The following is a 13,666-nucleotide window of genomic DNA, read 5'->3' on the forward strand; positions in this document are numbered from 1 at the left end:
TAATAATAATAATAATAATAATAATAATAATAACACACCTTCTAATTTGGATGATGTATTAAGATCTTATTGTCTCATTAGAAGTTTCAAAAGAAGCGTCTTAATATGTTTTATTTAATTCTATAATTGGCAAATGATGAATTATATATGGTAAAATTATTATGCTAGAAGTATGTTTTTAAAAGAACAACCTTATATGCTTATATACATGTTAATTAAACATCAAATCAGGATCCTTAATGTTCCAACCATTCACAAATTTTATGTAAAAATGTATAAAACTTATCTTATTACAAGCCATTTTGATTCAATTATTAATCTTTTAATTTGATTTTAATACTAAATCTTTTAACTTGTTTGATTAAATAATTTGATGACTTTTCGGATACAAATTAAAATTAATTGTTTAATTTAATAAATTTATATTTACATAAATTGTATATAATCTACTAACTAAATTTGTAAAGATATACGACACATTTAAATTTTAAAGTTAAAGACTCACTAATTCATTCAAATCAAACAAATTAAAATATCAAAGTAAAAAAATCAGAGTTTTCAAGATTAGATATCAAATTCAAATGGGTGATAGTTGAGATAAATTTTATACATTTTCACTTAAGTTTTATCGAGTAAAGTAGAAGAATACATATATAACTTTTTCTTTAAAAAAAAAGAAAATTATTCATGCTATAAAATTAAACTAAAATGCTATCATGTGTTATTGAATTATAATAAATACTTTATGGTAGGATTGTTTGTTACATTTCAATATAATTTCCTACCAAATAGATGATTTAAACACTTAGGACTCAAATTATTCGGCGAAAAAAAAAGTTAAGTACACATAAATTATATATTAACTGGATATACAATACGGCATTATTTATGAAAATAAAAAAAATAATTTTATTATATTTTTTTAGCAAGATACTCAATTTTTCCGAAAAACTCAAAAGGACAAGAATCTAGTCGAAGTAAATAAATAATAATAATAATAAATTACTGGTCTATAGACTAAGTCCAGAGAATTATTCGCATGGGTTTCGAGATGGTCAGAGTGCGCCGCCCTGTGGAAATCCCAATTCTCAAAAGAACCAATGGACGTGCGTTAGGTGACACGTGGGGACCACCTAAGGAATGGTCGCGTCGTGAAATGTCGGTGTGGGGCCCACCGATGTCTGACGTGGCTTTTATACACGATGATGTGGGGGTGTTTGGTGTTTGGTGGACCGTGCCCGATTCTACGGTTTTCTTGGAACGTATTGGCGAATGGGAAGCGGATTAGTTCCCAAATTAAGTCTTACTTTTTTTATTTTGCATGAGCGGATTCATTACAATCCAGGTAGTACAATTTATTTACATTTTTCGATTGAGGATTACGAGGTATTCTACGGAAAATTTGTACCTAATCAATTTTAATATATGTGAAGTAGTAACGATTTAATAGTACTTTTTTTAACCCTTTTATTTTGAGTTGTCACAGTTAGATATTTAGAAATAGAAGTCTGGAGGTTTTGTTGTACAAAGTTAATTACTTGAGTTTCTATGCATTGAAAGGAGATGTTCTATTTCCAAGCTATTTTGAAGCAATTTCACCATCGCAAAAGCTATTGAAAAAATCATAATATTTTACTGACTTATTTAAAGAGTATTTCTACATAAATATCGATGTGGCTGATAAGACTTTTAAAAACTAGACATTATTATAGATGTTATTTTTTTGGCTTAAGCGCTTGTGTGAAAATAAGAGCAATATTTTCTTTACATTCTATTAATGTAAACCTTACACCGTAACTTCTTAGTTATCTTTATTAGATCACTTTTTTTTACTATTTATTTTTTTAACTGAATTTAAAAAAAGTTGGCTCAATCCTCATATGCAATATGTATAAGGGATTTACATACAGCATTTTTTATATCGAAAGATATGAAATCTCAACTTCATACCCTAACCTCATAGATTAGGGGCAGTATGCAAGCTCAAATCCTTCCCTTACATTCTATACTGATGATAATATCAATTTCCGACTTTTGCTGCTGATAGAAACATATGCTCGTATAGACTTCCATAAATGTTATAAGTTTGTATGCGACTTTCACGCATTTAAATCACCCTAAATGTTGCCCACAAGTTCATCGAAGCTCACACTAGCAAATACAATTTTTACATTGCAAAAAATAAAATAAAATAAAATAAAAGTAAAGACCTTTCAAGTTTCGACACGACAATTTGGTTGATTGCTAATCAAACTGCTACTACGTACTATCAGTGATCGTGTCCTATTAAATTAAATTCGGTGTATTTCATGATCCATGTGCCTCATTCCTACTTGCTATCTTCAAAGGAAGAAGACCATGTTGTCACTTGGACACACGTGGCATTTTATCGAGATTAAAAAAGGTGATCATTTACGTTTCAAAGTAGTAAAGAAGGTTTAACATGTCGGGGTCGATAACGGTAAAAATTTCATCATACTTTTGCTACAGTAAACTTCCTTCGTATGAACCACGCCACAAATCTTATTTAAGATATAAACCACAATGGAATCTTCTTTTTTGGACATCATATTTTCAGTTTTTCTTGGGTTGCATTTTTTTGGATTTTAAGAAATTCGATTTCATATTATAGGGTGTGGGAACTTTAGATAGTTATATATATAAAAAATATAATTATAAAACTAAACTCTTAACCCGACTTAGATATTTTGGGTGGTGGCAAGACCTAAGAGATTAAGAGAGTTAAGAGTGTTAGGAGGAAAGTAATTCTAGGATGGATGACCCCTTGAGAAATTAGAACGTCACAGTTGATATCAGAGCCAATTACCAGCCGAAAGTGTAAGATAAGTCTTGCCAGAGCTAGCATTATACAGCGGGAAAAACGAGTCTCACATCGCCTGATACTTATGAGTATGAACCTGACGAAAACGTCATGGCTTAAAGGGGACAAGATTGTGAGACCCTAGATAGTCATATATATATATATATATATATATATATATATAGTCTGGCTATGGTGCTTGTAAAAGCACCAAGCACTTGGTACTTGTAAATTTTTTACCGTTAGATCTACGTCTTTAATCATTTTCAACCGTTAGATTATACTATTCAACTAACTACCCACTCAAGCCTAGGGGGCCCACATCATCCTAACCGCACATCTCTTAATCCAAGGGCCCAAAACTTACAAGTACCAATGACTTGATACTTTTAAAAGCATAGGAGCTCAATTCTATATATATATATATATATATATATAGAGTTGGACTGGGCTACTATTAGTAGCAAAATCACATTGTTGCTACTAGTTTTTTAGCCTTTGGATCAACTCTTTTCATTATTTCTAACCATTGGATTAAATACTATAACCCAGTGGGGACCACTCAACCCTAGGGGGACCACTCAACTATAACCGACTCATATCATCTCGACCTTACAATTTTTCATCCAAGGGTTAAAAACTTAATAGCAAAAAGAATGTTTTACTATTAATAGTATTCCAGCCTAATTCTATATATATATATATATATATATATATATATATATATATATATAATAAAGTTAAACTCTTAATCCGGCTTAAGCATTTGGACGGTGGTAAAGCGCAAGAGATTAAAAAAGTTAAGTATGTTAGGAGTTGTCTGCTGAATAAGTATGTCATACACAGTAATTATTATTAGTTAGCTTCAATGTATCTAATAAAAAAAACAAGTGAGAAAAATTACTATTAATCGCCAAGAAATGTGTCTGGTGGATAAGTACATCATACACAACATAAAGGTATGCAGAAACTATGAAAATTGTTGAATAAAAATGAATTATACGAGTTTAGACTAATTTATTCTTTTGGTGATTCCCATGCAATGGAAGTTTACTATTTACTAATACTACACTTCCAAATAAATTTTACAACACTATACAAAAATAACATATATAACAGTATTTAATTGTTAAAAGGGAATTAATTAATCACAAAGATATAATAAGTATGATTTGTAATTTCGAGGTTGAAATCTAACTAGGAATTAATTAATCACAAAGATATAATAAGTATGATTTGTAATTTCGAGGTTGAAATCTAACTAGGAATTAATTAATCACAAAGATATAATAAGTATGATTTGTAATTTCGAGGTTGAAATCTAACTAGTAAATTGTATAATTTGTAAAGTATTGTAAGATTTGTTCATAATTTTTATTTTTTTTTGAGAGATAGGTAGCACACTACCTGCTTCGTTTATTTCATTTAGAAATAAACTTAGCTAAAAATGTGAATCAACTATGATTCAAACTTGGGTCTCGGATACCAACCACCAAGCCCTTTGCCACTCGCTCTAGGGACGGTCGGTTTGTTCATAATTTTTTTTTTATTATTATTTGAGTCAAACGAATGTATATCCATGTGTGGCTTCTAGGGTATTAAAAGGATCCAACCCTTATGCACTCAGGCTTAGTTTGGTTCGGGTATAAGTAAAAATTATTTTATTTCAGAGATAAATACAAGTTTAAGTATAAGTGAGAAATAGAGAAATTTTACGTTTGGATGAAAATTAGGTTGTTCCTAGAAATAAAAAAAAATAGCGTTTGGATAAATAATATAGAATAAGAAGAATAATGTATAGTTATAAATTAAAAATAATGATATTACTCCTCTCATTATATTTAAAATTTTAAATTTTAAATTTTACATTTATAATTTGAAATTTAAATTTTTTACTTTTAAATTTAAAATTTTGAATTTAAAATTTAAGTTTAAAATTTAAATTTCAAATTTTTAATTTTAAATTTAAAATCAAATTTAAAATTGAAAGATATAAAATATCAAATTTAAAATTTTAAATATTAAAATATCAAAATTAAAATTTAAACTTTATAATTTATAATTTTAAAATTTTAAATTTTAATTTTAAAACTATAAATTTAAATTTTAAAAAATTAAATTCTAATTTAAAACATATTTTCCTCTCTCTCTCTATCAAGGGAACAAGGGGTAAGAACAAGCTAGTTGTTAGGATTTGGTTAGATTTGTAGTTGAATCATAGTTGGATAAGAATTAATATTTAAATCTGTTAGAGATAAATTAAGATTTAAATATTAATTAGAGTATGATTTAATTAGATTAGGATAAATATTTAAATCTATTGGAGATAGATCAATTAAGATTTAAATATTTATTGGAGTAGAAATCCTAAATATATTAGGATTGGGTTACGTTTTGGTGGAGCTTTATAAATAGCTCTTGATGAGTTTGTTTTTTGAGGTGAGTACGGTTGAGAGCCCAGAGGTGCCGTACCAGAAAGAGAAAAAGAGAGAGTTATTGAGTATACCTAGTGCACGGGTGCGCGTGGATGATTATCTTCTTTATGGGTTTATAGAAGACGAGAGAAGGGTAGAAGAGATTCAAGAAAGAGGGCTCGAGTTGTAGCTACCCTGTACAGAAGAGGAGTCAGGTGTAATCTTCTCTTATTTAATGAATCTTATTTTGGTATCAAGATCCGGTACCGAGGTGAGTATCGGATTCCCAACAATTGGTATCAGAGTTGAAGGTTATCAATCCGAGGGAGAGATCGACGAAGTTGGCCACAAAATTCGAAATCGAGAAGTTCGACGACAAGAACAATTTCGGATTGTGGCAAATTAAAGTACGAGCAATCCTCGTACAGCAAGAATTGTACGAGACGTTGAACGGGAATGAGGCGAAGCCGACGGACGTCACGGACGCGGCATGGATGAAGATGGAGCGAAAGGCGTTGAGTACGCTTTATCTATCATTAGCAGATGAGGTTCTTTACAACGTAGCCAGCGAGACGACACCGGCGAAGTTGTGGAAGAAATTATAAGATCTGTACATGACCAAATCCTTGACGAACTGATTGTATCTGAAGCAGCGACTGTTTACGCTGCGGATGCAGGAACCGGCGAGCCTACATGAGCATCTAAACGAGTTCAACAAGGTGGTGGCCCAGTTGACCAGCATCGGAGTCAATCTGGATGACGAAGACAAGGCGTTGATTCTACTATCTTTGCTACCGACGACATATGAGCATCTGGTGACCACGTTGCTTTATGGCAAGGAGTCCATAAGCGTGAAGGCGGTCACGGCGGCGCTTCTCTCGAACGAGATGCGGAAGATGACTCAGGAGTCTGGCACGCAAAGTCGGGATGTAGGACTGGTGTGAGCGCAAAAAAGGAGGCGAAAATATCCGCGACCGGATATCGACAAAAGAAACAGCTATCTGAGGTAGAGTGCTTTTACTGTCACAGGAAAGGGCATATCAAGCGCAATTGTCGAAAACTTCAGGATCATCTGAAAGAGTTAAAGCGACAGAAGGAGCAAACTGTCGTGAACCAGGATGAGACGGTATCAGCGACGGCGCAGGCAGCAAAGTCGGAGATGATCGATTCTAATGTGCTGTATGCAGCGACCGGAGATGCTAAAATTTCGGATGATGCGTGGGTGCTCGTTCGGCGTGTTCCTTTCACGTATGCCCGGAGAAGGAGTCTTTTGCCACCTATAAGGCGATCAAAAGTGGAAAGGCTCTAATGGGGAACGGGACGGCGTGCAAAGTTTTGGGAGTCGGCACGGTAAAGATCCGAATGCACGATGGGGTCGTGAGGACGTTGATAGGTGTGCGGCACGTTCTTGGATTAAAGTAGAATTTGATCTCGTTAGGCGCGTTGGACTCGAAGGGTTGCAATATTTCGACTTCAGGTGGAGCTATGAGGGTCCGAAAGCGAGATCAGATCGTGTGCGAGGTGAACAAGCGTGGGAACTTATACGTTCTGAACGGGAGCACGGTCAGAACGAAAGCGAGATCGGGTCGTGTGCGAGGCGAACAAACGTGGGAACTTGTACGTTCTGAACGGGAGCACAGACAGAAACGGGAGCGAAGACGGTTTGGGTTCCGAAAGTTCGCGGAGGTGCAGTGGTTCGAGACGGAGCGACGAATGCGGCGACATCGAGCGAATGAGACAAACTCAAGGTGAAGCTTGCATAGTGAGCTCGACGTAGCAGTTGAAAATTACAAATCCAACCAAGGTGGAGATTGTTAGGATTTGGTTAGATTTGTAGTTGAATCATAGTTGGATAAGAATTAATATTTAAATCTGTTAGAGATAAATTAAGATTTAAATATTAATTAGAGTATAAATCTAATTAGATTAGGATAAATATTTAAATCTATTGGAGATAGATCAATTAAGATTTAAATATTTATTGAAGTAGAAATCCTAAATATATTAGGATTGGGGTACGTTTTTGTGGAGCTTTATAAATAGCTCTTGATGAGTTTGTTTTTTAAGGTGAGTACGGTTGAGAGCCTGGAGGTGCCGTACCAGAGAGAGAAAAAGAGAGAGTTATTGAGTACACCTAGTGCACGGGTGCGCGTGGATGATTATCTTCTTTATGGGTTTATAGAAGACGAGAGAAGGATAGAAGAGATTCAAGAAAGAGGACTCGGGTTGTAGCTACTCTGTACAGAAGAGGAGTCAGGTGTAATCTTCTCTTATTTAATGAATCTTATTTTATCTGCATATTTTTCTCTTTTATAATTGTATCAGCTTTTGCTGAGGAGACAGGTTTATGGTAAAAATTCGATTTGACGCTTCCGTTGCGGAATCCCAACAATCGGTACTGGATCCACAGCAGTCAGTATCGGAGCAGGTTGCGGATTCACAAGATCCGGTACCGGGGCGAGTACCGGATTCCCAACACTTGCTCCCACCCACCCCATACAGGGTTATACCGGTATAATCCGGTATAGGGTGGGAACAATAGTTTCCACCCATACAAGAGGGGGGAATAAGATCTTATTCCTTCTCTTGTATCTAATCTAAACGGTGTGTCAGTGTCAGAATTTTGATTTCTTTTTCCTACCACGCCATCGATGATAGTGATATAATGTCTAAATTAATGGTAATCCTTGCCACTCATTCTTAAAAGATCGTGGGAGAGAAAGATAATTTCGATACTAAATCATTAAAAATGAAGTTTATTTTAAAAAGTACAATAAAAAAGATGTGGTTGGAGCATCTGTTATATATATATATATATATATATATATATATATATATATATATATATATATATATGTTATTCTATGTCAAAGCATAGAGGAGAAAGTTTGCTTTGCTTCTCCTACATTATTATACTTATTTGATCACAATATTTTTATGAGGGGGTATCAAGTACATATCAACAAGCCGGATCATCTGGTCCCCAACTTGGGCTTTGAGTATTTGATATTTGGGGCAATTTCAAATATGCCCCTCAAAATTATAAAAATATCACTTACTCCTCAAAGTTATCTTCTTTTTTTTTTTTTAAGAGAGATAGATAGCACGCTACTCGCTTCGTTTATTTTATTTAGAAATAAATTTAGCTAAAAATATGAATCAACTAGGATTTAAACTTGAGTCTCGGATACTAATCACCAAAACCTTTACCGCTTGCTCTAGGAACGATTGGCCCTCAAAAATATCAATATCAATATTACCCTTACCCTTATAATTCTATATGTTATATCACAAATGCCCTTTTGGTTAGTTTTTTTAAAGTTCACATTACAAATTGACCTACAACCCTTATAATAGTAAATAAAATATCACTAATTTATAGCTTTAGTTTAATTTATGTCACTTAGAATAGGTTTTTTATTTACCAGACACAACATAGTCCGTATAAAAATAATCAAATTAAACTATAAAAATATAGTTTTGAAATAAAAATATAATATGATAAATCAAATATAAAATAGAAAACTATCAAACTATATATAACATAATATAAAGATTTAAAAAGTAAACAAAGTAAGCTATAAAAAGACAAATATGAAAAAAAAAAACTCATAGTAAGATAAATAAATCTAACAAAATGAAGAATTTTCAAACTACATTTACAAGAATATAAAAAATCTTGAAATAAATCTAACAAAAAATATCTAATTCTTTCATTTGTAAATAAACAAATAAAATAAATATATACTAATTAAACGAAATAAAATAAAGACATATTAAACTAGTCAAAATGAAGACATATTAAAATAATTAAATTAAACTAGAAAAATACTTATAACAAACACATATTATCTTGCTAATAAAATATGTATTATAATAGTTGTAAGGGTGAGAGGGGTAAAATAGGTATTTTAGCCATATTTTTTTTGAAATAATAGGTACTATGAATAGTTTTAATAATTTTACTACATTTGAAGGACATTTTTGATATTAACAACTTTTGCAGAATATCTATTTAATTAAGGGTGGGTGAGAGGTACCTATAAAATTAACACTTGATATTTTATGCTGTCGATTGACGTGACCTTATTATTTATGAAGGGTGAAAATGCAAAATTCGAATCTCTGTGGGTCGATTTGTTTGTATTTGATGCTTGAGCTTGGCCCAGTAAGAGCCAAATTTATCAGGGACCTGGCCCAAAGTTACTGTTTAAGAATGTGGATTGCTAAACATGTGTTGGTACACCAAAAAGCCCCACATAGGTTGAGGTCTCAACATCATAATTGGTGATTTAAGTGAAAATTTATTTCACATTTTTTTCATTATCATGTTCGGATATACATTACTTCATGATTTATAATAAATAAAATAAAATAAAATGACTTAACCTAACATTTGATGGTTGATATTTGAGATCCTAAATTTAAAGTCTAATTATTCTATATTTTCAGATTGTCTAATTTTTCAAACTTGTTCAATATAAATGCTAGCTTTTTATTGCAATAAACTTTGAAAAACCAAAATCAATTGAGGTATACTCTTTTCAGGGTAAGAAAGCTATGACCTTTTTTTATCATAGCAAATGTTTTAATAAATTTTTTGTTGGAAATGTTTTCGACCATAGCAAAAATTATTTCCTCTTTCCTCCTTCTATTTTGCACCTTTTTCGTCCCACTGTAGGATTATTGCTTGATAAAATATTTTCTGAACATAATTGTCAAAAAAAATATTTTTCTGGACATTGTTGCGTAAAATATGCTAGTCAAATTCTTCTTAATATATTCTCTCTAAAANATATTTTAATTTTTTTAAATATTTTCTGAACATAATTGTCAAAAAAAATATTTTTCTGGACATTGTTGCGTAAAATATGCTAGTCAAATTCTTCTTAATATATTCTCTCTAAAATTAGAGCTTAAAAGTTGAAAGCACGGCAAAACTCAAAACATTTTTTTAAAAAATTACCAATTAATTATCTCGTACAAAAAATATTTAAAAAAATTAAAATATGTGGAAGTAAAAAAGAATATATCTTATATCAAAAACATATTAACAAATAAGTATAATAATTAACAGTACATGTTGACAAGACATAGCACTTGCTATGTCATATCACCGGCAAATGATCAGAGCGACCTGTAGCTACTGCGCTTGAAATGGAAGAAACCTAAAATGTTGATAGTCGTGTAAGGTGACGTGGCGACGCTAACTAATCAAATTATTCATTCATCATTTTATTATAATTATTTTTTAAATAATTTACTATAATATTTTTCTAAAAGTGATGTGGATACTGTAGATTAGAGATGCAAACGGATTAAATCCGGAGCGAGAGAGTTTTTCCACCTCGCACCTCCCGCTCCATTTTTTGTCGGGCGGATTTAGGGCGAGCTATTTTTTATGCTAATTTTTGCACCTATTTATCGTTCTATTCGGAGCGGATCAGAATGACAGCTGATTTTTGGCAGATTTTAAACAAATTGAAAGAAGAGAAGAGTCCCCCGTCTTCCATTCCATTTACTTAGCAGATCGGAACGAATTTGAAGTGAATTATAATTTTCTATATTTTTTATTCTCATTTATTATCCCATTAGGAGCGGATCGGATCCGAGCTCCACCAACACTGATGCATTTGCATCCCTACTGTAGACTTTATTCTTGAAACCTTGGTTGCAACAGGATCAAACAGGAGGTGATAACACTCTCGGGACCAGGAATTAGTGCCCAACCTCGGTTCCTTAACCTGCTCAGCACTTTCAACAAACGCCGCCCACGGAAATATCACGCCAACGACTAATAAAAGCGCGTCTCCCCACCACGAATAAACTCACGACTCGCTCCATGCTACATTTAATGCAGCGGTTGGTTGGCGTTTCCTTACTCTCCTTCGCTTTCCCCTTCAACCCCCTACCTCTTTCCTTTCTCTCTCTCTTAGCAATTACTCTCTCTTAGCAATTAAGCATTCTTCTTTATTTATGTCTCCAAATTAAATATTTTCCCCAATTCCTTGCTCTGTTCGCGGATTTTTTAGATGGATTTCTCCACGAATTATCTCAAGTGGGTTGTGAGGGAAACATGGAAATATGGATTCATGGCTTATGGGATGATCGGAACGGTGATTTGTGTCGTAGCCACTTGCTTCTTTGCCATAGGTTTGTGCTTTATCTTATATACTATTTCTTAACACTATTTTTGAATTTTAGTAGTTTGAGAATCGGTTCTAATGCATCCTGAGTTCAATTACTTAACATTTTTTGTCGGTGCGCTTGACATGTTTTATCAAGAGAAAATGGTTTTCCACCGAACTGCTTGTTGTGAGATCGAGTTATCGAATTGATCTATATGTGATTTGAGAAAAAAGCTTTCCACCGAACTGTTTGTTGTGAGATCGAGTTATCGAATTGATCTATGTGATTCGCTCTTAATGGTTTTAGTGGGCTCGATCGTCGGAGCGGTGACGGGGGCCGTGATCGGCTCCGGAACGGAGAGCGGGATGCTGCGGGGGGCCGGCGTCGGAGCCATCTCCGGTGCGGTGTTCTCGATCGAGGCCGTCGAGTCGTCTCGTGATCGTTGGAACTCCAATGGATTGGGAGTGTGGAGCATTCTCTACTTGGTGAGTTTCAAAGATTGCAACATCTCTATTCAGATGCAAATTCTTCTAATAAAAGAAAACACAGCCTAATATCTTTCTTTACAGAGTTATATTATTATAATGGAAAGATTTATTTGGCTTAGATTATATTTGAATTTGATTTTTGCAGATGGATATCATCTATAGCTTATTGAGTGGGAGACTAGTAAGAGAAAAGGTCGACCCGGCTATGCAGAGTGCGGTTTCGAGTCAGGTACTCACCCTTCCTCACTTTTCATCTTAGGGCTGCGGTCGGATTGACGTAATTTCAATTCGGTTATGGGCCAAGTTCAGTGAGTCTAAACGCATTCATTTAGTCGCCAATCGTGAGGGGGCCAAGAAGTTCCACCGTATAGCTGTGGATTCAATTTATTGAGAACAGCTTTCGTTTGAAAGTGAATTGGTCCAAAGTTGCTTTTAATAGGAAGATCCGTTTGTCGCCCATGGCTAGGCGACTGATCTGCTCTGATTATTATGCTTTTACCAAGCATGGGTTATGGCCAAATTACAATTCCGTCAATCCAAACCGCTAATTTTATTTATAAGGGAGTTGCGTAATGCGATTCAACTATGTATTATTACAAATTAGGGCAATTAGCTTACTCTGCAATTGAACTGTGTATTATTACAGATTAGCGCAATTAGCTCGCCCTTCGTTGAATCTACCGATTTCTTCGATACCGGCTTTGTGAGTGGCATGCCAAAGGACTCCATTGAAGAGCTTCCGAAAGTGAAAATTACAAAAGAAGACATGGTTGATAAAACAGGGGAGAATATCTGCTGTTCTGTGTGCTTGCAGGTAATATTTCTCAAAATTTTAGCATCGTTGAATGATTAATCTATGGAATCTGAAATTCACGTCTCATGAGCATTCTTTTTTCTCCCCCTTTCTCAGGACCTTCAGATTGGAGACTTGGCGAGGAAATTGCCGAATTGCGTGCATATGTTTCATTCGCGGTGCATCGATAGTTGGCTCATTAGGCATGGTTCTTGCCCTCTTTGCCGTCGGGATGTCTAATTTTTCATTTCTTCTTTTTTTTTTTTTGGCGGATTATATGAGAGTGTTTGATGTATAGTATATAAGCTATTGTAGAACATTTAGATCATCTTTATTCATTGATACACGCACTTTTTCAGTCCCCTTCACGAGGCTAAGTAGACCATGGTACATTGTGGAGCTCTGCATATATAATGTTTGTACGCCGCTCCTACATTCGTTGGCTTTAGCATCAGCTGGGACAGTATCTAATTAATGTTGGGTGTAAGTAGTGTCAAAATTGAGCCACTTTGTTAGTTGCAGCATGTCGAACAAACCAATAATAAGCATTCACATTTTCATGTCCTTGGGTGCTGCTCCTGCAGCTTATCAGGGAGGCCAATCTAGAAAACAAGGACACAAAGTGGCGGCCTGGTAACGGACTATTTGGAAAATTGGGCTAGTTTTGTTCAGAGAATAGCTATGACTATTTTTTTTCTTTTTTCTTTTAGAACATTTTCACTGGGCCAGTGTCTTCTATCATATTTATAACTAAAAATTTAAATTAGAGCTTTAATTTTTTTTGAAAATTTGAATCTTATTTCAAGGCTTAGTGTTTAGTTCTTCTGTCGGCGCACCCTCGATCAACTTGTTTTTTTTTTTTTTTTTTGAGAGAGATAGATAGTACGCTAGCTGTTTCGTTTATTTTATTTACAAATAAATTTAGTTGGAAATACAAATTAACTAGTATTAGAACAAGTTGAGGTGACCGACCGTTTCTAGAGTAAGTGACAAAGCGTTCCTAGAGTAAGTGATAAAGGAT

The 13,666-nt window shown here is 33.8% G+C and overlaps 1 protein-coding gene across 1 annotated transcript; it reads left to right on the forward strand.

The window, feature by feature from the left end:
- On the forward strand, positions 10,944-13,111 carry LOC109714517 (NEP1-interacting protein 2-like). Its single transcript, XM_020239192.1, has 6 exons — positions 10,944-11,097; positions 11,268-11,388; positions 11,671-11,849; positions 11,998-12,081; positions 12,499-12,666; positions 12,763-13,111. Exons 2-6 carry the CDS (start codon positions 11,268-11,270, stop codon positions 12,883-12,885), a joined length of 675 nt encoding a protein of 224 aa, XP_020094781.1. The 5' UTR covers positions 10,944-11,097; the 3' UTR covers positions 12,886-13,111.

This window comes from Ananas comosus, linkage group 8 (genome assembly GCF_001540865.1).
Source record: "Ananas comosus cultivar F153 linkage group 8, ASM154086v1, whole genome shotgun sequence".
Lineage (NCBI taxonomy): Eukaryota > Viridiplantae > Streptophyta > Magnoliopsida > Poales > Bromeliaceae > Ananas > Ananas comosus.